Source organism: Crocodylus porosus, unplaced genomic scaffold (assembly GCF_001723895.1).
Source record: "Crocodylus porosus isolate Cpor-Errol unplaced genomic scaffold, CroPor_comp1, whole genome shotgun sequence".
Lineage (NCBI taxonomy): Eukaryota > Metazoa > Chordata > Crocodylia > Crocodylidae > Crocodylus > Crocodylus porosus.
Genome location: NW_017728886.1, coordinates 230,585,674 through 230,612,449, shown reverse-complemented (window position 1 = coordinate 230,612,449; position 26,776 = coordinate 230,585,674). Strand labels below are relative to the sequence as shown.

Below are 26,776 nucleotides of genomic sequence, written 5' to 3'. Positions count from 1 at the left end.
ATTTTTCTGCCAGACACAGAACTTTACTATACCCAAATGGATTTGATTAGATTTGTTTAACTAAGGAATATCATTAGAAACTACAAGACCCTGTGTGTTTTATAAAGTACTAAATACTGTTGCTTATCTGAATTCCAGAGTATCTATTGCAATTCATTTTGAGATTATGCCTCCTTTTATGTTGGCATAGAACCTAGAAGACTGTGGACATGCCAGGAATAAATAATAAATTAATGGGAGTTTGGCCCAAGAAAGCTTTGATTCCAGGTAAATATTACTGAAGTGTGTTTATTACAAAGAAACTAGAAAATTAACCTTAGAACAGTTCATGTAACCTGGCACACGAGTATGTGGTAGATAGCTGCCTAATTTATTACCAAAAATACTAGGTTGTTTTTTGTTAGTTTGTTTTACTGTCACCAAGCTCACAACTACACCTTGGGCAAATTTGTTATTTCCAATGAAACCCTGTTTGCAGAAAGAAAGAAAGAAAAACAGCAGCAATCAGTATCATGTGCTCAGTACATTTTTAATATGTTTTTTTCCAAGATCTAATATACAAATGCAGTGGTAGTAATACACTCTTCTTATGTAAGCTTGGATGGAATACGTTGAAATCTACTTTTTGTATTTTATGTAAATAATCCTCTAATGCAACCTAGAGAGGGGGAAAAAAGGGTTTAGTCTGATGTGCACAAACAGCAGAGCATGTACAAAGAATAACAAATGAAACTGCATTCTAAACATCAAAACATTCCTGACAGTTTATGAATATATGGAAAAAAACAACTTTGGAGAAAACTACCATTTTTAAAAATTGGAATTAAATCTACTTATCAGCATCTACAGTCAAGGATCTATATTCAGAACCTTACATCTCTAGTAAGCTCCTAGAAAGATGTCACAATTTTCAGAGGTATGAAGCATGCACAACTCCAATTAAATAGAAATCATCCACAATACTGTATTTAGTATTTCATTGTTCTAGTCATAAATTAATTGTCACAAAAATGAATCTATCACTTAAACTGTATTGCCATACTTACTGTACAGAGAAAGGCAGGAAGTGCTTTACCAGGAACATTTCTACTGAAGGATCGGGCCTGAAAGGAGAGAGGAAAAATACTGAGCAGAGTGTAGTTAATTATTTCAAACTAAACCTCAAATACCATATTTTATGGCCAAAGCTGCCATGATTTATCATAAGCCTCAGTAGTTCATATTTGAATGTACAGCAAGGACAAGTATAACTTTTCAGAACACAGAAGGAGGCAGTTCTCTTTTTAGAATATATAAAAACAATTGCAAACCAAAAACGAACTGTTGTGAAAGCTTTTTATAATTCTTATGGCTTTCAACAGACCACGCGATCCTTCTTGGCCCTTTCCAATTCCTGTGGAGGCGTCTGAGACAGTGGACCAAACTGAAGGTTTGGCACCTAAGCTTCAGCTATAGCTGGGAGGTGGAGGGGGGGCAGAACCCCCAAGATGCACAGACAGGTATATTTAGTTGCATCTAAGAGCATACATACATGACAATGTAGTGCCTTGCAGATACCCAAGTTAACTTTCACTAATTATAATACCAGGTACAACATCACTGGCATGGCACTGTGTAGGCAATTATATAGCGCTTCTCAACAGACAGGTATGTTAGTTTGGGTGAAACAGCATACTAATGCTGCTAAACTGCTTCCAATACTCAAGCTACTTGTTCAGAGCTAGCTAGGTATCTCTAGACAGCATTGCTTTTTGCTATGTAGACATATCCTAAAAGATAAATTGGAAAAGAAAAAAAAATATTGTGAACTTTAATATGACTCCATTTATAAATACAGCATCAACAATTTCCTGAAAGTGCCTGCCTCTTTAAATATAAGATTCACCCAAAAAACCTTGTCTGCCTATGTCCTTAGACTAACACAGCTACAACCTACACCCCTGCCTCTTTAAAAACACTACAAACATCAATCCTTGAATTTCCTAGGGAGGGAAGCAGTGGTTTGTTTCCTTGGGAAGAGAGGATTGTGGCTTTTTGTTTTCTTTTTCCTTTTCCTCACAGCCCTCTGGAAGACTGGATATGTAGAACAGGAAAAAGATATAAAAACAGGCTGAAGCTTGAATGGCAGCTTTCACAGCCCTTAACTGATATAATAGCTAAATCTCAGTTCCTTCCAAAGAGCATAATATTTTATTTTAATGTGTCAGATGACATAAAGCAGATAATAAAGAAGAATTCATTCTGCTTTTTAGCTCAGCTTTAATTAAACCTCCTACACTCTGACTGGATGTAGTTATGTCTACAATCAGGCATAAACCAGGGAAAAAAGGAAAAAAAATTCCAAACTCAAGATAAGCTTGCACTACTGACAGTTAGTTACACTACACCAAACAGAAGTTGAACCAAATGCCATCTTTCAAATGTCAAAGTAAATGCTACTTCTAAAAGATGGAAAATATCAAGGTTTTGAGTAGAATTTATATTTTTAGAAAGGACTGTCCAGGCAATAGCTGGGTGTTTTACTCACAATACTCTTACATAAATTTGTCATCACTAGCTTATTTTGCCCTCTACTGGTCACTGGCCCAAGTTCCTGGAGGAACTGAGTGATCAGTTACTCTACCTGCTACGTTCTCTTTTGGAACTATCTGACCTCCAAACCTCATATAGCACAGCACGACAAATGTACCAGACAGCAAGTTAGCTATTCTGTCTAGAGGATTATCTTTGTACATATTCCCAAGTTCACCCTTTTGTAATATAGTTTCCCCCAGGTGCCAAATCATGATAATACCCACTCATCACCTTCCTCAAAGGAAGCATCATATGGATTAATTGCCACTGATACAACTTTTAACATTGTAAAAGCACTATATAAGTTAAACCCTCACTTTATTTTCACAGGAGTCCTACTGACCTCAAAGTGCCACTGCTATTAAAAGCAGAAGAGTTGTGGTGATGCTGTAGCCATAATGGTCCAGAAAAAAATGAGACAAAGACTTTTGTGCCTATATCTTTTATTGGACCAGCTGTATAGTTATGTCAAATTGTAATGAATTATGACAATAGAGTAGGCAACTGTTGATCCTCTAGATCATGGTGTACATGTAAGAGGCCTAGCCAGGAGCCTGATGAATCTGCTTGTACAGAGTCCTACGACCATCACACCAAGACCTTCAATGCATAAGCCTAACCAAGTGTATGGAGGAGTAGCGAGTGCCTAAGACCTACCATCCCCACTTCAGACCACCAAGGCGGAATCCAAAGGCCAGACCGAGTCCAGATGTTCAGTTCCTCAATGGTTGTAGCTTCTGCCACTTATTTATTAGTAAGATCCAATACCTCAGTGAGGGCACATTTCTGTCAGGTTGATGTCCCTTAGCCTTTCTCCAACCAAGGAGTACCTACAAGGTAGTGCAGGCTAAGGTTTTAAGGTGCCCTATACTCACCTTACTCTGAGGGTTGCTACATCTTGATATTTTATAAGAGCTACCCCACTACAAATAGCCCCACCACATTGCCACCAGGCCCTCCAGTCGGGTACAGTTTACAGTCATACCCAGAACCAGACACTGTAGAGTAAGTAACTACAAAAACCCTAATAGGAATTTTTGTAATGGATTTTTGTTTAGTCAGCATATTAAAATATTTTTGTATTCAAAACCAGAGGATAAGAGCATGTATTAACCACCACCATCATTCAGAAAAAAGTAAAATGCTATGTTTCAACCTTTCTAGACTCAAGGCACCTCTCAATAGACAGAAGTCACCCCTCCATAACTGAGTGGCACCCCATCCAAAACTATTTCATTACAGTGCTTACCTCCTTGCACAGGGGCTGGGTAGCGGGGCCAGAGGACTGGCCAGGGACTGAGCCAAACCCCACTTTTATCTCCTCCCACCTTGCTGATCACCTCACATCCCAGGGCACCCTCCAAAGGATCTTGCAGCACCCCTGGGTACCTCAGTGCCCTGGCTGACAATTACTAATTTTTTAGTTTCAGATTTTTAAAAAGGAATCGATCCAGATATTAAACAAGAATTGTAGAGCAAAGTTATGTGTACAATTGTATTTGAACAGTCATTTTTAAATATATTATTTACACGTGATCATTTTAAAATTAATTTTCCTTGCTCAAATACATTCCTTTGCCCTTATATAACATTCAGTTATTTCTTGTCATTTATATTTGTTCTAGTGGCATCTATCTCTTTACTTGCATTGGCCATGCTGTACATAGGTCTTCTTAGAGATAACATCAAGAGTGACAGATGAAAATATTCACAAACATCAAGAGCAATCCCGTCAATAGCTTTGCCTTGCTGAATGCATCCTTGCGCCTGATATTTTTTAAGGGGATTGTTCCTGGAGCTACAATTTCTTATTTATTGATATTAGGTTACAGTGAACCCTGTCTATGTTTTCAGCTGCATGTATATATTTGCCAAACTAAGAGTTGCAATTTATTCTCCTTAGTATCTTCCTTAAGCAAAGTGTTTTCCCTCCTTCCCTCCACACCACCCTTTTTATTTTATATTTTGGAAAGTTTCAGCTAAAACAATACTTCAGCCACTTTTGAGAAAGATTTTGAAAGAAAAAATGGCAAGACATTTTCCCAAGTATTTTCCAACTACTTGGCTTAGAAAAATCTAATGCCTCCTTGTTTGGTGTTCCAACATACTTTTATAAGCATGTTCACTGTATTTTATTTTTATATGTGGCAAAATAAGCATATACTGGCTTCCACAGTCCTCTCTAAGCAGGGGGACAGAATCCAGGAATCCTAAATTCAGTCCTTCTCTCTAACCACTAAACTCCACTGCCAGGGAAATAAACCAGTATCCTGTCTCCCAGTAGGCCTCTCCTGCTTTAACCACCAAATGCCATGTACAGCACTCACAGGTCCTCCCCATTTGGGTGCTCTGAAGGAACCGCCTTTATCTTCTGAGTTCTGCAGCAGAGCTCTAGATGTCCCAACTGGGATATTCCCCAAGACAGCCGTTCTGCTCACTACCTTGTGGGCTGGGCCAGCCTGGATTGCCTTGCTGGCACCCAGCTGGAGCTGACACCATTCACCGTCTCTCAGAGAAGCTCAGCTGATTTCCAAGAAATCCTGCAGTGTCCTAAAGGGTGGGTCACAGGGGCACAAGGACCCCTTCTCCCCCCAGCCTCTCATCCCATGCCTGTTAGTCACCATGCTCACTGCCCACATGCTCCACTACCAGCCATTTTCATATGCAGGGCCATGCCTGGGGAGAGAGAATCAGGCCCCGCACTCTGGGAGACCCACAGACAGTGCCGTACAGGCCCTGCCGCTGCCACCGCCAGCTTCTGCAGGCAGTTGCCCACCTCCACTCCCCCTCTGCACCCCAGCCCTGCACAGGCTGATATGCCCCGAGCCCCACACATCCCTAAGGACAGCTTTGTTTATATGGGCATGAGCACAAAACCCAGGGCCCAGTGCAGACAGCTGCCCACCCAGCTGTCCCAGAAATCCCAAGAATTAGAACATGTCCACACCACCACCCTAGTGAACAACTCTGCATCGGGGACGCACCCTCCTCACAGTGATGTTTCTGGCCCAGTCCCAGACTTGATGGGTACAACTGACCATGTGGGTTAAATTGATCTGACTGATCTGGGGCAATGGGGACAAGGAGGGCATGGGTGTATTAGGATACACAGGCCTGTGGGGCTAAGTTGAGGTAGCAGGGAGAAGCACAGAAGGATACTAGGTTGACAGGGTCCCTACAGTCTTCTGCTGGGATCCTTTCAGGTGCACAGTCTGATTGGAGTTGAAGGGACTGGAAGCAGGGTAGGAGGGAATAATAGACTGGCTATGCCCCTGGTTCCAGTCTGGAACAGCAATTTTTCTGTCCCAGACAGCACAGACCCTCCCCCCCACCCAGGTTTCTTGAAGGGCTGACTGATCTATAGCATCATCCTTATTATCAGTTGCAACCACCACAGCTGTTAACATGTTAACTGCAGAACTGTGCATCTCAGCAGGGGTACTCAGAGTCAGCTGTCCCCAGGCACCCCAACTGGGCTGATTTTGCTATATGACCTCCCCAAATGATGGAGATAAACAAACGGAGAAGAAAAAAAAATAGGTCTCTGTGTAGATCCTACATTAGAATTTACACCAGGGTGGGAAAAATACAGCCTGCGGGCTAGATACAGCCCACCAATTGTTTGGATCAGGCCCACATATGCCCCTGCGGCACTCCACACTGCACTGAGTCCGACTGGGGGCAGCCCATGCTGTGCTCCTGCCCACACCCACAGGCCCCAGTCTGGGCCAATGCGCAAAGTTTACCAGCAGGGCTGCTGCTCCCAATATGGCTGTAGCCACCTGGGTGCTGCTTGGCTCCATTTGCCTCCAGCAGCAGCTCTTTCTCCTGCTCCTGCCCCTGCCGCACTGATCCAGGCAGAAATGAAGCTTCAGCCAGACAGCTCCTGTCCCAGCATGTGCGGCTCCAGCTCTTGGCTGCCTTCCACTCACTCAGCCACCCATGCCAGACAAGCAGTGGTGCAGCATGGTACAAGCTGTCCCGGGTGGGAGTGGGCAGGGCTCATCCCCATGCAGAATGCCATGGGGGCAACTGCAGACTGCATCACCCGGATAAGTTGTGCTGCATGTGCCCCCTGCCCCCTCCCCTCAGCCCTGGCCAGCTCCCAGGCCCTAGCACCCAGGCAGTGCTCCCCCCCAACACACACACCTCCTGCACCCCCTCACAGGGCAGAGGCAGCTAGGGAGCAGATCACAACTCTGTCCCAGGCCCCAGCCCCATGTTGTCAACACCCTGCAACTTCACCCCATGATCCTAGCCTTGCCTGACCATCCCACTCCTGAACACCACTCCCTGCCCACCCACAGCAAAATCCCACATAGGGAGTTTTGGTGAGTTGTTACAGTGCGGGGAGCAGTGGGCTCACCCAAGTCTGCAATAACTCACCAAAACTCCCTGTATGGCTCCTGAGCCCAAATAACTGCCTGACCTTGATCTACACAGATTAACTGATCCCTGTGAAAAAAAATCTTTTATAATGCTTGTTTGACAGTTATTCTAATCAGGTTGGCTTGAGGGAAAAGCAATCCATGAAAGAGTCCCTGTATAGCTCAGTGTATGGTATCACACTTTTTCAGGAAAAAAGTGTTTGGCAGTAAAATGCAAAATATTTTGTATTCCTGGCAGCTGTTGCACCTACACTACAAATTCATGGTGCAGTTCCTGCACAGATGCCATCTATAGTGCTGATCCTGGAATGGGATCTGTGCAGACACACTCTTGCAGCCCATTGCAGAATTTGAGTCTATAGTGCTGTGCAGATGCATGTGCCCTCTGGCATATCAATGTGCATCAAATCTGCAAAAGCATATAGTGGCACTGATCTTCAGTTAGGGCTGAAGAGCAGGACTCCCTGTATACCCCAGCCTCTGGTCTCCAGAGTTTCCAGAGGACAGCTGAGTACACAGAGAAGTGCTGAGTGGCTGTCTACCCTACTCTCTCCCCCCAACCACCTCAGAGGCTAGGGGAGAGCAGCAGAAAACTATGAGATGCTGGATGACTGCTAGAGAGTGCAGATATTTCAGAAGTGGCTCAAAATGCAACAATTTTTTCTTCTTCAAGGTTGCTTTTGAAGTACTGCTTTGGCCAAGAATGTCTGGCATGCTTCACAGACACTTAGCAGCTTCAAAGAGTGCCTAAGTCCAGGGTGTCTCTCACGACAAGACTTCAGTTAGTCCTTTTGCACAGTTTGAACTCAATGGGGAAAACCTGCCCTGCATGTTCTCTGACAGCACTCATTCAGAAAACCTGCCCTGCATGTCCTCTGACAGCACCCATTCAGAGTTAATGTTGTGAGTTTTAAAGCAAGTTTTTAGTTCATTTTTATGCCTTTTATTCTGTACCATAAATGTCAAAGCACAAGGCTGCACTCCTCAAAAATAATCATGAGCATGTTAGCAAAGGTAACAAGGGCTGAGTTAGCTTAGACAGTAAACATCACAGATCAACTCCAACTGGAAAGGCAAAGTGTTTTTAAAATCTTCGGAATTATGTGTACCCAATGAGACACACCATCCAAAACCACATTATGAAAACACTCCAGAAAATTAACACAGATTATGATATTAACAAAGAGAGGAAGCTCACGTGTTCTAGATGGACGTGTGCCTGACTGGCAATGTCATAAATTACATCTCTCACATTTTTCTCTTGATGGCATCTTATGAAATCCTCTTGTGAAACACCATGCTGAGAGCAAGGGGGGGGCGGGGGGGACAAAAAAACAAAACACCACAAATCTCACATTTCATCTTAACAAAAGTTTAAGAAAAACACAAAAATCTGGCAACCAGATTACCAACCCATATAAAATACCCTAAATGTTTATTACATGTTTTTTAAAGTTAGTCAATGGGAGGCAAACTCTAGGGAAGGAAGGGTGTCAACTGAGTCTTTGAACTGGATCTCTAAATATCTTCTAGTGAGTACGGATAACTGAGCTAGAATTTAAGTTTTGGAAATCTGTAATCAGTTACTTGTAGGCCAAGTTAAAAAGACAGACTACAAGAGGCTAGGCAGAATAAAGAAAGAAAAATATCAGGGATGGTTACTGGGGAAAAAGAGGGTCTGTTTCATGAAGCAAGATACTGCCATATAGTTGAGCATGTATTACAAAATGTTATCATGTTTGAACAGTTATATGAAACTGTGCTAACTGACAACGCTGACCAAGAGTCCCTGCTTAATGCAGATCAGGACATGTTCAGCATCATGTTAGCTAACAAGTTTTTTCAACACTGTCCTTACTACACAATTCTGCTATGTTTGAACATGGGAACACAGAAACATGGATTCAAGTGGAACCAGAAAATTCTGATAGCTGCCAGGTTACTTTTTGTTTCTGCAACTTTCTGTCACTCAGTGGCATAATTAGGGGTGAGTAAGCAGGACACAAACCTCAGACACTAATTGGGGAGATGCCAGAACAGAAGCAGGAGATGCTGATATGGTCACTGCTATTCTGCAACTCCAGCAGCTATAGGCTCCAGCTGTGTGGAGCAGGGGAAGGAGCCAGAGGACAAAGCCAGAGGGCAAGGGCTCTAGGGTTTTGGCTACTATGGACTCTGGCAGAGCAGAGCAGAGCAGGCAAAGGAGCTGGGGTGAAGGCAGGGTGTGCTAACCCACTGCCATCAAATGCCACTCTGAGCAAAGAAATAAAGCCCTTAATTTGGTGGCACCCATGGGGGGGGGGGGAAGAGAAGGGAATAACTGGTGTAAGATTTAATTCCTTGGCTGGGGAGTACCTTCTTCCATACTTGCCTGGACCCTAAGGGCAAGGGTGGAAATCAAATCTTTTAGCAAAACTGCTACTGGATTTAAGAAAAAAAACCCAAAAGAGCTAAAATAAACACATAAATAAATCACTCTAATCTTACCTCCCAAAATAAATAAAGCAAAAGGACAAATACCAGGTCTATGGCAGAGGGCACCTGGTAGGGAGACTAAGGCACAGGAAGTGAATATTCTCCTACTAAAAGGAAGCAGGAGATTGACACTTACTTTCTGATTTAGGAAGAAATCTCTCTATGAACGTAATTAAACAACAGGTACACTAGAGGGGTTGTGATATCTCCAACCTTGGAAGTTTTTAAGAGCAGATTAAATAGACACCCATCTAGGATGGTTTAGACAAAAATGATCTTGCCTGAAGCAGGGTGTTGAACTAGTTGGCCTCCTGAGGTTCCTTCCAGACCTACTTTTCAATGATTCTGTAATCTAATAACATGTTCTTGTATCAAGAACTGAGAAGTATAGGTTAGAAGCAGTATATTGGTTGTTTCCAGTCAGTATTTTCTTACCAACATGCAAATGTCCATAGGGAGAAAAACCTTTCTTCTGCTGATGTGATATGGAGTTGCTCGCAAGCAGGTAACTATACCCTGTGCTTTCCCAATGTGACTGGCTGCATGATCTGCATGGATGTCCCTCACACCTGTGTTTGCAGACATAAAAGTTATAAATTACATGCACTCGGGCTGCCCCACCATTAGTTAATATAGTAATGAGTCTTCTGAAAGTTGCACAATTGTTTTTTCCTTAGGGCAAGGTAAACCTAAATCTTAAACAGTATTAGGTCTTGAAGCAATTTGTGAATACCTCAGAAGTGAAAGTTCTGAAGTAGCACAATGATTTTTTAATTCTGGAATGAAATCTCTTAACACTAGTTACATTTGACTTTTTGCATAGCACTGCTGGTCCAACACAGCTGCACATGTTCAAACCCCTAGTACAACCCCCATACACCAGCACAGAAGCTGACTTGTGTTGGGGTAGCTTACCCTAATGAACCAGTACAGCCACAAAACTAAAGAATCCCTACTGCAGGCAGTGCCTATGATCAAAGACAACTTTTCAGAGAATGTTTTGAGTTTTTGGACATTCCATTTCCTACCAGAAAATCATCTGGACGAAAGATTCCTGACCAGCAACAATACTAAGGCACAGAATCAATTCAGGGCAGGACCAACATTTTAAATAGCCCCTGGGTTAGAGGACTGGCAACCTACGGCACTGGACTGCCTCTGACCTGAACTGGGTCAATCCAGGCTACAGCCTGAAAAGGTTGTCAACCCTTGCTTTAACCCATTAAAGTGGCTTTGTGGAAAGATGCAGTTAACAAGGAGAAAAAAGAAGATCCATGGAATTACAGACAAGTTGGATTAACTTTGATACCTGAAAACTATGGGAACAAATTGATGGATAATTTTTAAAACAATAAAGGATAACAAGGTAATCAGAAAAAGCCAACAAGTTCATAACTTTGTTACAAATTCTATCAAACCATTCTAATTTCCCTCTTTCCTGGGATAAGCAGCCTAGCAGATAGTAAGGAAGCAGTATATGAGGTATACGTTAATTTTAGTAGGGCTTCCGACAGCCCCATCTTTCAGGTCTCATAAACAAACTACGGAAATATGCTCTAGCTCAGGGGCTGGCAACCTTATAGCAGTGGTTAGCCAAATTAAGAAAGGTAAGTTTGAAGGCAGGCCACTGCTTGTGACCTGGCAGCTGCCACTGCTCCATTACTCCTCCCACCACCACCTTTACAAACCAATCTGGACCCTGCACTTTAGATTGCAAACCTCTAGTCTAGATGGAATTACTATAACATGGGTGTACAAGCAGTTGCAGGGAGGAAGGGGAAGGCGAAAGGACCTTACGGAATAATTTTCAATGCCTCAGTGTCAAATTAAGAGGGCATTTCAAGTGGGATCCAACAGAGATCTGCTTTGGGTCCAATACTGTTTGAAATTTTCATTAAGAATTTGGAGATTGGACTAAAGAGCACATTTCTATTATTCATAGATAAAGCCAAACTTGGAAGGGAAAGGAGGGGGGTTGCACACACTCTGGTGGACAGGATTTAAATTCAGATAATTCTGGCTAAACAGTAGAAATAGTGCAAGATTAATAACAACATGAAGCAAGAATATTCACTTTAAAAGGGCACAGAAACTGGATAGAATCCAGTGGGGAGAAACTTCCCTACAATGTAACATTGCAAAATTATATAAAAGGTACTAAAGTAACCAGTCTAATTTAGATACACCTGTTTTCAATGAGGTCTCGCTCAAATTCATAATTATTTTATTATTGTAATTGCTACATATCTGGATTTGGGAGGGAGAGACCCTGAGTCCTAAGGGAGAAGGCTGGGCTTCTACTTCTGTCAAATTCACCTGAAATAACATAGCTGGTAAAGGCAGGGGAGAGGAAGGAAGGAATTCCAAGACCAACATGAACAATCTAGAATTCTCTAAAATATGATCTAATTAAAATAAGAAAGTCAGACTATCAGGAAGATCTTTTCCCAAAACATGGGGAAGACTCTTACTAGCAGTACTAGAAGTATAGGTCCTAACAGTTCAGGATTCAAGAACTATCTGGGTAGTCCTCACTTTGCTTCCTATTTACACAAAGGCCCACTGTGTTCAGCAATATACAGACAGACACAGTCTAAACCACAAAGCCCTTGCAATCTTCACTGCCTTTTCCTTTTTTAAATAACTACACTTCTGTTTCAATGACTAAGAGACTATGCAGTTAGCCTACACTTCGGAGTTTAATTTATGTTCATACTTACTGCAGTTACATTTAAGTAAGATATCCAAGTTTATGCTGTCTGCACTAAATTCAATTTCAATTTCAAAGATTAAAGGACAAATTTTGCAAAGCACTAAAGGATCCAGATGTGCAGGCACATGCAGTTTGTGGCAACACAAACCTACTTGCCATGCCACAACTGCACATGTTGCACATTAAATCATGTCCCACACTGTTAATTTACAGCGCGGGGGCAAAACTTGGGGGATTTCCCAACAGCATACAAAAAAAATCCTAAAAAAAGAAAAGAAAAGAGGACCCAAAGCACATCAAAGTGCAGTGTGCCAGGACAAATATGGAGTACGCCCTGTGCTGCTTGATCCTGTCTCCATGTGCCACTTCCCAGCTGGCTGGGGCACAGGGTGTGTCAGCATAGGGGCTGCCTGCTGTCTACCCTGCACTGAGGACCCTGTACCCCAGCCAGCCCCCCTGCAGTACGTGAAGCAGCAGGACAATGTGTCCCGCTGCAAACCACATGAGCAGGAGAATGCACTGCAGCACAAAGTAGTGGCACAAATTTGTTTGTAGCAGCACAAATACTGCTGCAAACATGCCCCTGCTCACGTGGACATGGCCAAATTGTGCTTCTACTACAGCAAACCTTTGGGTTTAGTAAACGCAGAATCAAGCTAAATGCTCAGCACTTACAAAAGTCCACCATTATTTCATAAATGTAGAAGCAATAATAGTGGAGCTGATAAACTCTTAGTAAAAATAAGGAAGCACATACCCAACATTTCCAATGTGAGATATAAGAGAGCGCTCTGAGTGTTCTCAGCATATGTTTCAAGCTCTTGGATGTTACGATATGCTCTATCATCCAAATTTTTTTCCTGTAGTTGGACCATGGAACATGAATGAGGATGAATCTATATTCCAGTGTAAGTATAGGCCATTTGATTCAATAAGCAAATCAACATAGCCCCTCATTACTATGTAGGTAACAAAGGTAATGTACACAAGGGAGTGTAAAGAGGATACACATATACATGCAGTTATAACATTAAAGTACATGTTTAACAACATGTCTGATCACAACCAGATACAGTTAATATAGCAACCACAATTTCTGTGGATTTAAATTCCCCTTCTGCAATGCTGAAGTAACAAGAAAACAGCTATAATTATTTATGCAAAGTTGCCTCAGAATCTTAACCTTAGTTCTATGAAGATACTATACAGCACATTTACACTAACTGTATCAGTAACTGAGGTTTCCATCTCATTGAGATAATACTACAGATGAGAGAATGGTCCTCTGCTGTGATGTTTAAAATGCTTTCACAGCAGGTACACACCAATGATTAAGACACAAGGATGGGACATGAAAACAGGATTCAACTGCCTGATTCACTACAGGCTCCCTGTGCGACCTTGTGCCAATCACTTGTCTCCATGTGCCTTAGTTCCCAGTGGGCATGTCTACACGTTGCCCTACAGTGATATTGTTACTGTACCGTGCTTTAGTACTTCCTTTTCGAAGTACTAAAGCATGGCACAGTAACTGCCTATACTGTACTGTATACACGGCACACAGTTATCTTTAGCGGCTACTTCGCAGGGGAGCTCGCCGCTATGGTAAAGTAGCTGCTGGTCATGTGTAGTTACTCCTGGATGCTACTTTGCCATAATGCATTGCTGCAGCAATGTAGCGTCACGTGTAGATATGCCCTGTATGTCCTATAGGAAATATAGTTCTTCCCTTCCTCTCCTATGAATTCTGGGAATAAAAACATTCAAGATTATTAGCTGCTCAGGTACTCCAGTAAAAATGATAGTCAGGTGAATACCAAGATATATGTAATCTGAAATCCTGACATTTGAGCTGAGTCTGCATCTTGCCTTAGTACAAAACTATACAAAAATGTTCTATATTAATTTCTAAAAGCCAACTGGATATGAGCAGACAGTAAGAAGGTATAAGTATACAGTAAAATAATGATTTTAAAAAACTATCTAAAAAGAGTTTTTAACTTCGACTTCTCAAGAGTTTCGTGAAATTGTATCTCTTGGAATCCTACAGTGTATATGGACTGACTGTCTAATTTCTAGGGCAAAACTCTCTAGGGCTGACACAAAGTCTAAGCACAACTTAACACCTTGGTACCCTAGAGGTAATCACTCCAGGTGAAGACTGAGACTTAATTACATGGTGGCCTTGGAAACCACACAGTGATATTGTACAAAAAAAAGAAATCAATAGTTTCCAGAGCTGTCAACTCCATCCTTTTATGAATGCTATTTTTTAAAGCAAAACATGGTGTTTTGTCCTCCCATGCTGGCCAAAAAGACAGGTGATATATTAAAATGGAGTTGTGAGGAGTGGCCTTTTTTAAACCAAGGGAGAAATTTAAGAAAGTATAGGATGCCATGGCAGAGGGCAAATAAAGCCCTGCTACACATTCACATTAAAGATGGATAGAAACCAGCCATAGAGCTGTTACACTTTTCAAACACTAATCTTATAGACTAGTTGGCTCTTTTTGTATCTGGATAGTCATTTTTATCACATGATAATTATTTTGCATATGTGGCTGGTATAAATTTATTGTGCAATTAACCAAGTACTCTATCATATGTAATGGGTAGAGGGCCCTACTACTGAAAGAGTTGAATACTAGTATGCAGAAAAGAAAAGAAGAACTATTTTGGTTAGATACATACGATTAACAAAAATCAAATAGGACAGAAAAACTTCAAATAGACACAGATGAGAATTACTTACTCGTTCATCAATGATCTTCATAAGCCACATTTTAGTCAACTGATGTTTTTTGACAGCCTGGAAATGATCAGAAACCTCTGTTACCATTTAGAAAATTACACCCTTAATCACAACTTGTCATAATTTTCAAATTTTTGTTTTATAAAAATGATTTTTTTTGGTTAGTAAGAGTCAGATTTGGTTTGCACAGTATTGATTAAGTAAACTCAAGAGGGAAAAATAAGGTAGTGACAGGTCCATGGAAAAGTTTAAAGAAAACTGCTCCTCCATTCTAAAACGTTTCACCTGAAGTCTCTCCTTCCTACAACTGCTGAAATAAAGTAGAATCTGAAAATCAAACCTATTAGGCAAATGAAAGAGAAAGCATAAATACTTATTTTAAAATGTAATTTAAAGTCTCCACATTTTACTCATTACAATCCCACAAAATGTTTACAAAAAACTTTGTTCTCTTTGAAAAAGAGAGTATCATTTCTTAAGATATGCAATAAAGAAAAAAAATTTTACATGTGAATCTTCAGAACAAATGTGTGTGTACTATGTATCAGAGGTGTCACACTCAAATGAGTTACTGGACTGCAGCCACTCTGCAAGGCTTCAGGCCATGGCTGCCAGAGCTGTTGCATCAGTGCCAGTAGTTGTCCAACCCCAGACATCACAGCTACCAGAACTGCTATGTCAGCACAGCCGGCATGTGGGAGCTCACAACACTGCCACTTGCTGCCAATACGTATGCTAAAATGCAGTGAAAAGCTGGAAATCATATGCCAAATGGCTATCAAAAGCCTAGCAATTCCATTAACTAAGGAAGTTCCTTCAATTGGTCTATAATACCAGGTCTGAGGGCTATCCATGAACTTGGACTGCTTTTTCAAACTATTCTTTCTGTACTGCCTGCACTAGTGATTTTATCTGTCTAACCACCTGTCTTTTTCAGCAATTACTTTCTATGAAGACCGAGACATGCAAGAGTAGAATCATCCCTGGTGTGTGCAGACATATAGGAGGTAAAGTCACAAATTCAGGAATTAGGAAGAGTGCACCATGACAGCATAATCCAATGACACTGTCCATTTGCCTCAATATTCCTACCCTTCACCAGAGCAGATGGAGCTTTCACGAAATGCTTTTAATCTTTTGACGATCTGGTTCACTGGCTTGTTTGAAAATCAAATCTGTTTGGAATGTTTCATGCATTTGCTAACTTCCAGAGAAGCCAGGAATGAGAGCAGCTCTTGTTGGAGAGTTCCGTCCTCTACTACATTCCCAAATTGATTTGCAATTTGGAAAGAGCAGCAGGATGACTGACAGCAGGCCTACTCATATGTGCATCATGTATATATTTTTATCAATGTGACATTTGTGAGACTTACTCACAAAAGAAACCCCTTTTTTATACAGGTCACCCCAACAATGAAGAGAGTTAGGAAGACCACATTTGTACACGTTCAAAACCACTGAAGCTACTCAGTTCACACAGAAGGGAAGCTTTGGAAAGGAAAAAAAGAGTGAGGCTTTGCTAGAGGAAGTCCCTTCCTGGAAAGACAAAGACTTCTTTGGGCAAACAAAGAAACTTGCTTGTTCCTGGGCAGTCTGCCATGTACTGGAACAGCGACAGAAAGCAAATAAGAGGCAAAAAGGTGCATACAGACTATCATGGAAGGTTACCAATACAAAATATTAACCTTTACAAAGGCCCCTACTCTGCCCTAGTGGAACTATGAATCTACCGTCTATTACTAAAGTCTAATATGTCCACCAGCTTTCATTTTAACAGGAAGGGTCAGGGATGGGGCTGGGCAGAGGGGCAGTTCAGGAAGGGTTCAGTGCAGGCAGATTCATTCCCCATGACCCAACAGGTAAACATCTGTTGGGCTGGGGGGTGCTCTAACCCTTGGCATTTTGGGTACAGACAGAAGTGTGGCTCCCAGCTGTGATTGAGAGTGATTTCCTGCACCATTTTAAATGTGTTAAAATGGTGCCTTGAGATACTTTCAGATACTTGAGATACTGTCAAGGGTGCCCCAGGATGACACACAATGTTAGCACTGTTAGGTCTGAAAACACGATTCACAAGATAAACAAGAGATTTCAAATAAGAATCCATAGCATTAAAAACATTCTGACCTATTGTGGTCTTTTGAGCTGTCTGCAACAGAAAAACTGCTCTATTCTTTTTCTGTAGTCAAAAAATTAGTTAACACTAAGAACTGGCATTTTCCGAGGGGTGTCTAAGTTTAATGAGGTGTGCTTCGAGTCTAAAAAAAGTTGAGAACCACTGTGTTCGAGCTTTGCTGTGACTAACGCACATGTATTTCATTTGAGTCCAAGGCATCCAAGAATTGCACTGGATCTGTTACAGGAGAGACGAGCAGAAATTTGTCTTTGTTTTATTTCTTAGCACTGCCAGTGGTTTCTCCTTCTTAAGAAAGCACTTTCTGTCATTGAAATATGATTATAAGTATAATTTAAATGCGACTGTTGATAGACAGAAACACGGGCTTGGTTGTAACCCTGAAGGAAACATATACAAGAAGGGGCCATCAACCCAGCAACGCCAAAAATCACAAGTATGAGATTTTGAAAGTGCTCTGATCCATCCCAAGAGACAAAGCAGACTGCAGATGTGCAATCCGTTTCTCTAACAAGACTTGTAGTGTGGCAACTCCACTTCCAGCATGTTTCCCTATTCTCTCGGCTTCCAGGTATGTCAGAGGTGAGCGGCTCCTTGGATGGAGAGTCCAAGATACAGTGCCCATTTTTCTGCAGCGACATTTACTGGATTATCAGTAACCTGACTTTCCCTAGGCAAATGAGGCTTTCCACTGCCTCATTAGCTGCTTGGATCTAGAGAGGTTATGTCCCCTGGATGGGAAGAGGCATAGAGCGCCTCATCAGAGCCAAGGTCACTGGCAGCCTCTTTCCTGGTCTCTCAGCTTAGAGATCTTGATACAGTTACCCTGTGATCTCTCTTAGGGATCAGCCTCTGGTCCTAAAACAACAACCTGTCCCAGCTGGAAGTCAGAGCTACACAGAAGCATGACAGCATCCAGCAAAGGTCTGTTACACCTATGTGAGGTACAGGCATTCATCTACCCTCTGAAATAGTGGGGTCCCAACTACAGTGAGCAGGTTTGATTAACAGATTTTTATGCCCCCAGTTACAGCCAGTGAATGTGCTAAACTGCAGGTATGCTGGTGTACAGAGTTCTAGTGCTAGCATAAAGTTGCACAGGAGGTGTCTTGGAGAAGGTGTATGAAAGTCAATAGGCAAACTCACACCACAACTTTCCACATAACTCAGCATACAAAGCAGAAATGATGCTTTAGGCAAGGTCCATTATCCCCTACCCAGCTCATTAGGGAGTCACAACTTTGAAAAGCCACATATTGCACATTATAGTTGTAGCTGTTAAGCATGTGGGCCTCTTGTATTTTTCTTCACATGTTCTACTTTCTGTATTAGTCTCTATGCTCAAACTAATTTGTCTCCCATCAGCTCCTAATCTCCTTTTAGAAAGGACTGGCTCAGGCAACTTAATTTAAAAACTCTAGCTTGTACCAATTTTATACTCATCACTAACTATTTTGTCCTTCAGTGGCTAGAAGTCAAATTCTCTAATCAACAGTGTTCCAACTAACAGTTACACTTTCCTAGTAACTCCTCCCTAGGTATCAGCTTCATCAGTGTCCAACCTTGCCTGTTTGGCTTCTAAACTGTTCTCAGTATCCCACCCACCCCTATTACCCATTATCTGTATAATACAAAACAGGGCTATAAGGCAACAAAATGCATATAAAACTGCAAACATTTTAAAAGAAAAGAATAATTGAAGTTGATTGTTGGAAATGGAACACATATCTTACTTTCCATAGTTCTATAGCAACCGGTTGATGAGGTGGGTTATCACAGTATATATCTTCCACAGCTTTCCTCCAAAACTGCATTCGCATCAAACCTGTAGTCTTCTGTGTTATAGAATCTTTAATCTGGAAAACAAGTATAATGTGAAATTTTAGTCTTCTGTTCAGACCTTAGCAAGGGCACTCTATGCCCAAAAACTTGTCCAACTGCTGTTCCAAGTAAACAGTGGGTCCAATAAAAATATTACAAAAATCTTTGCCTCCTGGAGGAATTTATCTTATTACAAAAAGAAACAGACAAAGAATTTTGAGAAAAATAATTCAGTAAAGATGGTGGTTGGTTTTCCGTAAAATTGGTCTTTAAACATCTTCCAAGTCATATCTACTACATTTACTGACTGCTAAATCTGCTGTGCCATGGAGCACACTTAGGTGTTACCATACAATACCTATACTATAACAATGCCCAAGGCCCCTCCTTGGAAACACTGCATTTAGAAGAGTCATTTTCCCCAACAAAATGAGTCTAAATATATGCAAAACGTGGGAGAAAAAAATCCCCAATATGTTCCATATAATTTTTTTGATGTATAAATGTGCTTTTTCACAACTCCAGTGGGAAGCCACTAAAGCATTGAAGGCTTTCATAATTGGGGCCAAATCTCAACTGCTGAAGAAAACAAATTTGATACTGACATTCCCTATCAACAAGACTGCCAGCCAACCTGCAATGCCAGATTTCAATTATGTGTGTTGATATGTAAAGCAGAATGTTAAATCATTTGCCGCTCAGCTCCTACAAGCCTACATCTGTAAGATTCTAAATGCCTACCCAAAGATGCTGATTTGATCTCCACCATAGGAACTGCAGACATTTAGCTAAACATAGCCTTATTTTCAAGCCCATGAAAATGAACTGAAGCTGCAAGTGGAAGCTTTCAAGATGGAGGAATTAAGTCCTGGCCCCTCTAAAGCCAGTGTCAAAACCCAGTGCGTAAAACAACAGAGATGGGATTTTGCCCCTGAACAGAGCATGCCAAGTGCTTGTGAGCTGTGTTATTTTTAAATATTTCTCCAGGTGTTTTATAAGCTAAATTTCCTGACAATGCTGATTTTAAGTTTAAGCAGTTCAAGAGGATATGCTACAGTTTAATGTTATAGCATTTGACTTTTTTTAAACAGGCATTATCAGTCTCTCGCTAGCTGTGTGGTGCTCTAATAAGCTTAATAACTACTAATTATTGTTAAAGATAAGTTGTTCCCCAAAGCCAGTGTCTTAAAGAAACAGAAATATTTCACAAAGTGGAGCTAACGTATTGCCCAAATTTTTCTGTACATTAAAGCAACCTTTTAATTTACATTTCAGTTTAGTCACTCTAACAAAACACCAGATCACATGTAAAAAAACTCAAATAACCAGAACAAGCTATTAAATACTAATTTCAAAAGACAAGTGTATTACACCTGTATTTATTTTACCAATTCTTAGATTTGTGTGTTGTTTCAATCACTGAGATTACAGACAAGTGAAATTATGCTGAGCCAACAGGAAAAGATTTAGTATTTTTAAGCTGATTTCTTACAGCTATTTCAAGTGTTTATCCATTAAGTGGAAACTAAACCATGGCAAATTAGCAGCCATTTTGTTCCAGTTTAAGCTGTCCCAGTTAGCTCCATTTACTGTAGGACAGGAGCACACAGGAAACACTTGATATATGAAACACAAAGGGCCAGATGATGTGCACTCAAAAGCAGCACACCCAACTCCCCTGTTTTATATGCTTGTAGCCCAGGGGTAGGCAAAATGTGGCCCACTGGGTGGATGCAGCCTGCCAGGCCATTCTATCTAACCTGTGGGGCCCCAAAAAAATTCAGAAAATTAATATTTATCTGCCCCTGGCTGCCTTTCACATGGCCCTCGATAGCCTGCCAAAACTCCACCCAAAATAGTTGCCTGCCTCACAGCCTGATACAAAATATACATTTCAAGGGTTCAACATGTCATTCTTCTGATTCCTAAATTTTTCTCCTTATTACACGAGATGAGGTTAAGCCATAAAATCTGGATCTGGATTTCAAATCTACAAAATTTTTGTCCTGGCCCAGTTCTGCTTCTGCTGACACAGAAGTCTGCCACTCAGCCCAGAGGGACATCAACCTCACAGAACAGGCAAGGTTCCCACTTCTATTTGAGCAAGGGCAGCATTAAATTCTACCATCCATTTGCCAAGAGACCTGGCAGTAAAGCCCAACATGGAATTGTACTTAATCAACACATCCCCTTGGCTTTTCTAGTTGGGTCTTTCTGGCAAGCATTACTCACTCTTGTGGGCTCTGGCTACATTGCAGAGAGACTACAATCACTCTTTTTTATTATTTATTTAATTGCAAACTTCTCTCCTGGCAGATTTGTTGTTACTTAGTCTCTGCCAAGCTGGGAACAAACCTATCCTCAAGATTTCTGGTTTAACCCTTTACAGATCAGAGGCAGCTGCACAGTTCAAAACCAAGCACAAATTCCAAGCACCCACAGTCTCTCTCCAGGGGCATTTAGAGTTGGAGGTTTATGTTGGAGTATTTGGTCACTACTCTTTGCAACATGAAACTTTAATCACAGTATATAACACTTCTCTGTAGTACAGTTTAAGAGTCTTGAACTTCTTACTTTCTATTTCAATCCTGCACAAACATATTTCAATACCTGCCTGAGCCAGTTCCACATTAAAGGCTCTCAGTGCAAAAGCAGAAGTGCGGGATTCTGCAGGCAACAGCAGAGAACACAGAAACCCTTCATAGTCACGTTTCCTATAAATGACAAATGAAAAGAATTACACATTGAGTGTATAACTGTATGTAAATTGGGGATTCAACTGGCTAGCACTCAATTCTTTCTAAAATAACAGGCAGCAGTTTCTTCAACTAGGATTGGCCAAATTTGCTTTTATTTAAAAAACAAACCTTAAAAACACCACACTGTATTCACTCCCCTGGGTGAAGGTGTATATCATTTGAACATCCTCTGCACCAGAAGGAGGAGCTACAGATCTTTCAGGATCAAATCTTAATGTATTTGTACAAAGTCAGAAAGCAATTCTGTGGCAGTGCTGGAAACAAAATCCAGACCTCCCAATTTCTAGTCCCATTTTCTAATCATGAAACCACACTCAGAGTTAATGCATCTCACAACACTTTCTTTGGAAGCTGGCAGAAGAACACTTGCTTAACCAGCAGAATTCTCATCTGTTGGCAACACGACAGTATAAAGGTTCCCAGATGCAGAGTTCTCGCTGCTGATCTAGAGGCATCTACACTTCTTTGCCACTTGGCTGTGCCATTAAATTAGAAACAACTACAGTGTACAAACCTTTATCTGAAAATGCAGAAGCCAACAAAGCAATTCTTACTAAAAGCAGTACTCAAAACAGCCTAGATAAGTAAGTTGCCATTTTTAATACTTTGTCTATTTTCCAACAGCTTAAAAATCAGTTACATCCGTATTAGAATGAAATCTGACATTCAAAAGCCCAGCCTCTAACACTGAGAGATTATTAGGCACAACCTAAATTTACTCAGTCATACAAAGCACTGATTTTTTTCCTCTGTTTTTAGTTATATTTATATATTCGTTTCATAGAAAGCCTTAACAAAAATAATTTGGCAAGCCATTGTCATTCAGGTTATTTTAGTGTCTGGCAAAAAAGAAAATTATATTTTCAGAGTCAAATTGTTTGGGTAAAAATAGCAGCAAGCAATTTTTGAGTGTTTTCAGAAGAGTGTTCCAAAAGTGATTTGGACAGCTACTTTCTCAACCCATCTTAAAACCTTACTGAAAGCCCAATGAAGCTAAACAAAGATTCCTCTTAACTTTAGAGGGCTTAAAAGTATATTTCATAGCTAAAAACAAATCTTATTCATTTAAGACATTTTAAAGAAATACCAGTAACTTGAAGGCTCTTCTGTAATTTGTGTTTAAAAAATGAAGTACATGCTAGTGCATCCACCCTTGCCAGTGTCTGCAGTTTTGTAGTCACATTTTCCTCTTCTAAATTATTCTCCCCTTTTGTTCCTATGTGAAAGTTTCACTAACTGAGGAAACAAAGTGACAAAGGATAAACAACTACATAAAGTACCCAGTTGGAAAAACAGATTTTTTTTCCTCCCTCCAATCACTTTCAGCCCTATTAAGCTTAGGTTTTGCTTGAAGCAAGAAGGAAGTTAAAAATTGTTCCAGCAGAAATGCCATTTTTAAGCTGACAGCCCTCTTTCTGGATTTCACTACAGGGGTGAACAAAGTTTCAATAGTTTCAGTGACACCCACTGTCTTAATTTTAAATGTTCTCACTGCTTTTAATCAAGTTCTGCCTCATTTCTTAGCATCTGAAGAAAGATGCCCTTCCTGAGGATAAAATGTAAGGGCTTTATCATGTGTGTTACAGTATCCTACCGCCTCTCAAACTGAGGACTGATTTCAAAGGTGAGCAGAAAAATAAAAATATGTTTTTAAAAAATGGGATCCACGTATTCTTTTTTGAGTATTATACAGAAGTTTGGAAAGATCTTTTAACTGTATTTTTTCAAATTACAAATCCAACCAGGAAATGTCCTGAAAAACATGATAATGATTGGAGAGCCATGGAGCTGGCATCAACATAGAAGCAAGAGCATGAAAATTGTTAGAGGGAAAGGTAATTTTAGTCAAACAACTCTTTCTTATTTTCGTTAACGGTGATTTAACATCAGGAAGTAATTATCATTTTGGAGAAAGGACATCTTAGTTTTAGCAACATGCCATGACAGGATGTATATTAGGAGGCTACTGATGTACATGTCAGATCACTGAGGCCTCTCTTACAATGACCTGAGAAATTCAGTAACAGGCTATTCTGGAGCAGTTTATGACTAATTAGAGTACGGTTCCTTTAATTTTACATTTAATTTAATTTAACAAAGAAAAAAAGAAGAACAGTTTTGCAAATCTTATACAATGAATCCTTTCACTATGGCTCAGAAGCCAGTAGCTCAAAATAAACGATGAAGATAGCATAAAAAGATATTTATATCTCATAGCCTTTGGCCTGCTAATCTGAATCCACTTGTCTATAACCTTTGTCTAACCTTCATCTCCCCTTCTAGAAACGAAAAGGCTCCCTGAACAATTTGAATCCTTTTGCTTTCCTTGCTGTTCCCAGAAGTCCAGCTGCCCTCTCAACTTGCTTAACAGCGCCTTTTGAACTTTTTTTTTTTTTTAATGAAAAGGTGACCTTTCCTGGTAAGTTACACATCTGTCCCAAAGCCCCGGGCAGAAATTGGATCATGAAGTGCAGACAGCTGACACTAGCTTTTTACACTAGTGCAAGCTTAAAGCATCTGAAGAGGCCTGCCACTCTTTAAGTGGCACTTTGGGCAACAATTAAAACTCTCATATATTCCCTTTCTGAGCAACCCCTCCTCCAAGATCCTCCTCTCTTCCCCCTTATCAGCACTGTGCTCTTACCTTTACGTATTTCAAGTGAGTCCGGAAAAGACTATTTTGTTCCATTAGAGCAAACAAATACAAGTTGTGAAAAACACTTTCTTTGGCTGCAACCTGAGACTTAACTGCCCCTCCATTTTTATTTTGGGCTCCTCAAGCTGGGGAAGCTACTAATGGGCTACTGAACACTGTAATAACCAAGCTGAAATTTCCTTCTCAGAAAATTGGCAAGAGAGAACTCAGACAACCCTGTTACTGAAAATGGGGGGAGAGGTTGGGGGAGATTTTTTTAAATAAAGAAACACCTGCTTCACTTCAGGTCCAGATGCTTGCTTGAACTTTCTGCCCTAGTACTTTATTTCAAGTGGTTCTTCCTGCAAGTGAAGTGACGTGAATTGACACTAAAATCTGGTAACCAGTTTCTTTCACACATAAAGACAGTGCAAAAACCCTTGCATATCATGGTTTCCAAAGGAAAGCAGCTGTGAGACAGCCAAGGAGGAGAAACTAGATGGACTACAACAGGAGTGCCCAACCTGCAGCCTGCTGGCCAAATATGGTCCACAGAACCATCGCTTCTGACTAGGGGCGCACTGATAGACATTTTTTTGGCCGATACCGATGGCAGATTTTTAACAAGCCTTATCGGCTGATACCGATCCAATTTCCAATATGCAGCCAGGCAGCTTGGAGAGCAGTATCCAGCTGGTAAGTCTGTTGTGGAGGAAGGGGTAAAGAGGGAAAGAAGGGTGGGGGGCAGATTGGTAAGGGAGGGAGGGGGCTGGGGCAGGTGCTGCACAGCCAAGGCAGAGCGCAGGGCATAGTTGCGAGCAGCTTATCCGGGGGCACGGCTCCTGCCACTGCGCGTACCCTGGGAGTTCATGTGGGGGGGGGTGCCCCCAAATCTGTGTGCTGCGCAGGGGTGGGCTGCCTCTGTGGGCTGGGGCAGGGTGGCACTGGGCTTTTCTTGGCAGGGGGCTGGGCTGCACTGGGGGTGGCAGCGCTGGGAGAAGGGGTAGGGGCAGTGCAACCCCTCCCTTGTATCCCCTCCCAACACTGCGGCCGCCCACCCTGAGTTGAGCACGGGTCCAACCCCCCTGCTGGGAAGAGCTCAGCACCACCCCAGCCCCACCCTACAGCAGCAACCCACCCTCGCCCCACGTGCAGAAGTGGGGGCACACCCCCCCATGCCTCCTGGGGTGTGCAGAGCAGCGAGAGCTGCCCATCCTCCCCACACCCCCAAATGAGCTACTCACAGCTCCGTCCCTGCCCCACCCCAACTGTGCAACTCCTGCTCCCTCCCCAGCCCCCCTCACTGCTTGGGTCTTGATCTGTACCCTCTTTCCCTCACAACAGACTTACCAGCCAGACCCGGCTGCTCTCCATGCTGCATGCTGTGCTCCTGGCCACCTGTGTGCTGTGCTGTGGCTGTGTACATGCATGGGGAATTTATCGGTCACATTATCAGCCACATCAGCCAAAAAAAGGCAGACTGCCGATACTGTCGATTTTTCTTACATTTGTGCTGTTCTGATATGGGACCAATGTATTGGTACACCTCAACCTCTGACCTGCAGGGCTCCCTGGGGATCAGGAAAAGTGGCAGCGGGGGAGCAGCAGCCAATAACATAGCCACCCTCTCCCTTGCCAAATCCCCAAAACCCAGCTCCGCATGCCTAGCCAGGGCCAGGCGGCCCTCGACTCCTCTGGGGCCGAGTTGGGGGCCAGGCTCGTGCTGGTTTCCTGCCTTGCACATGGGCAGATGGTGCCGCTGTGCTGGGCCTGGGCGCTCAATACGAACCACTGTCCAGCCCATGGTTGGATGAGGTGCTGCCCATCCACCTGCCAGGAGGAAAGGGGGCTACAGCATCTGAAGAGCTCTTCCATAGATTTCACAGACATTTGGGCTGGAAGGGACCTTGGAAGATCGTCGAGTCCGGCCCCCCTGCCCAAAGGGCAGGAAGTCAGCTTGTGTCACAGGATCCCAGCACAATAAACATCCAAATGTCTCTTGAAGGCATTCGGAGCAGGTGCCTGAACCACCTCCAGCGGCAGCCTATTCCAGACCTTGGGGGCTCCAACAGCAAAGAAGTTCTTCCTCATGTCCAGCAAGGGGCCCGATCCCCAGGCCGGAGTTCCAGGAGCTCGGGCACGAGTTTGTGACCGTTTGACCTTGTCATCCCTTGGGGGGCTCTGGTGAACAGATCCTGGTCAGCACCGTGATAAACTTATAGGTGGCCCCCAGATCACCCACTTCCTTCCTGGCCTCTGGGGCGACAATGCAGCTCCATCGCCGAGCCCAGCTCAGCGCAACAGTGACCTGGCGGGGGACGGACCCTGCCACCTGCCCGCGGTGGAGGCGCTCGGCCCGCCCTGCGCTGCGCTGGGCCCTCGTGCTCCCCGCCACCCGCTGTCCCACAGGCCCTGGCTTGCCCACACCAGCCACGGGCCCTCGCCAGCCCCGGCCCCGCGCGAGCTGGAAGTGAAGCGCCGCCGCCCGCGCGCCGGAGCAGGGGGCGGGCCTGGGCCCGGCTCGC

General features: G+C 42.4%; 1 protein-coding gene across 4 annotated transcripts; it reads right to left on the bottom strand.

Moving 5' to 3' along the window:
* Positions 1-510: 510 nt before the first annotated feature.
* Positions 511-23,527, bottom strand: NDUFAF6 (NADH:ubiquinone oxidoreductase complex assembly factor 6). Of its 4 annotated transcripts, none has more exons than XM_019550727.1 (9): positions 23,332-23,527; positions 21,468-21,571; positions 18,770-18,892; positions 14,903-14,959; positions 12,908-13,046; positions 9,873-10,006; positions 8,161-8,262; positions 1,047-1,103; positions 511-658 (listed from the first exon to the last, which is right to left on the bottom strand). In XM_019550727.1, the coding sequence occupies exons 2-9, from the start codon at positions 21,486-21,488 to the stop codon at positions 530-532; spliced, it is 762 nt and encodes a 253-aa protein (XP_019406272.1). In that variant the 5' UTR covers positions 21,489-21,571; positions 23,332-23,527; the 3' UTR covers positions 511-529. The 4 variants fall into 4 exon arrangements, with proteins under 4 accessions (XP_019406272.1, XP_019406264.1, XP_019406290.1 ...); XM_019550719.1 differs by lacking the exon at positions 23,332-23,527 and adding an exon at positions 23,085-23,243; XM_019550745.1 differs by lacking the exon at positions 23,332-23,527 and adding an exon at positions 23,085-23,237 and having other exon boundaries at positions 21,472-21,571.
* Positions 23,528-26,776: the final 3,249 nt, after the last annotated feature.

Coding starts and splice junctions, on each gene's coding strand:
- NDUFAF6 (XM_019550727.1), bottom strand. CDS start 21,488: ATGTGGAACTGGCTCAGGCAG. Junction 14,960..18,769: donor TTGCTATAGAACTATGGAAA/GTAAGATATGTG, acceptor GATCATTTCCAG/GCTGTCAAAAAACATCAGTT. Junction 10,007..12,907: donor TCTCACATTGGAAATGTTGG/GTATGTGCTTCC, acceptor CTGCAAACACAG/GTGTGAGGGACATCCATGCA.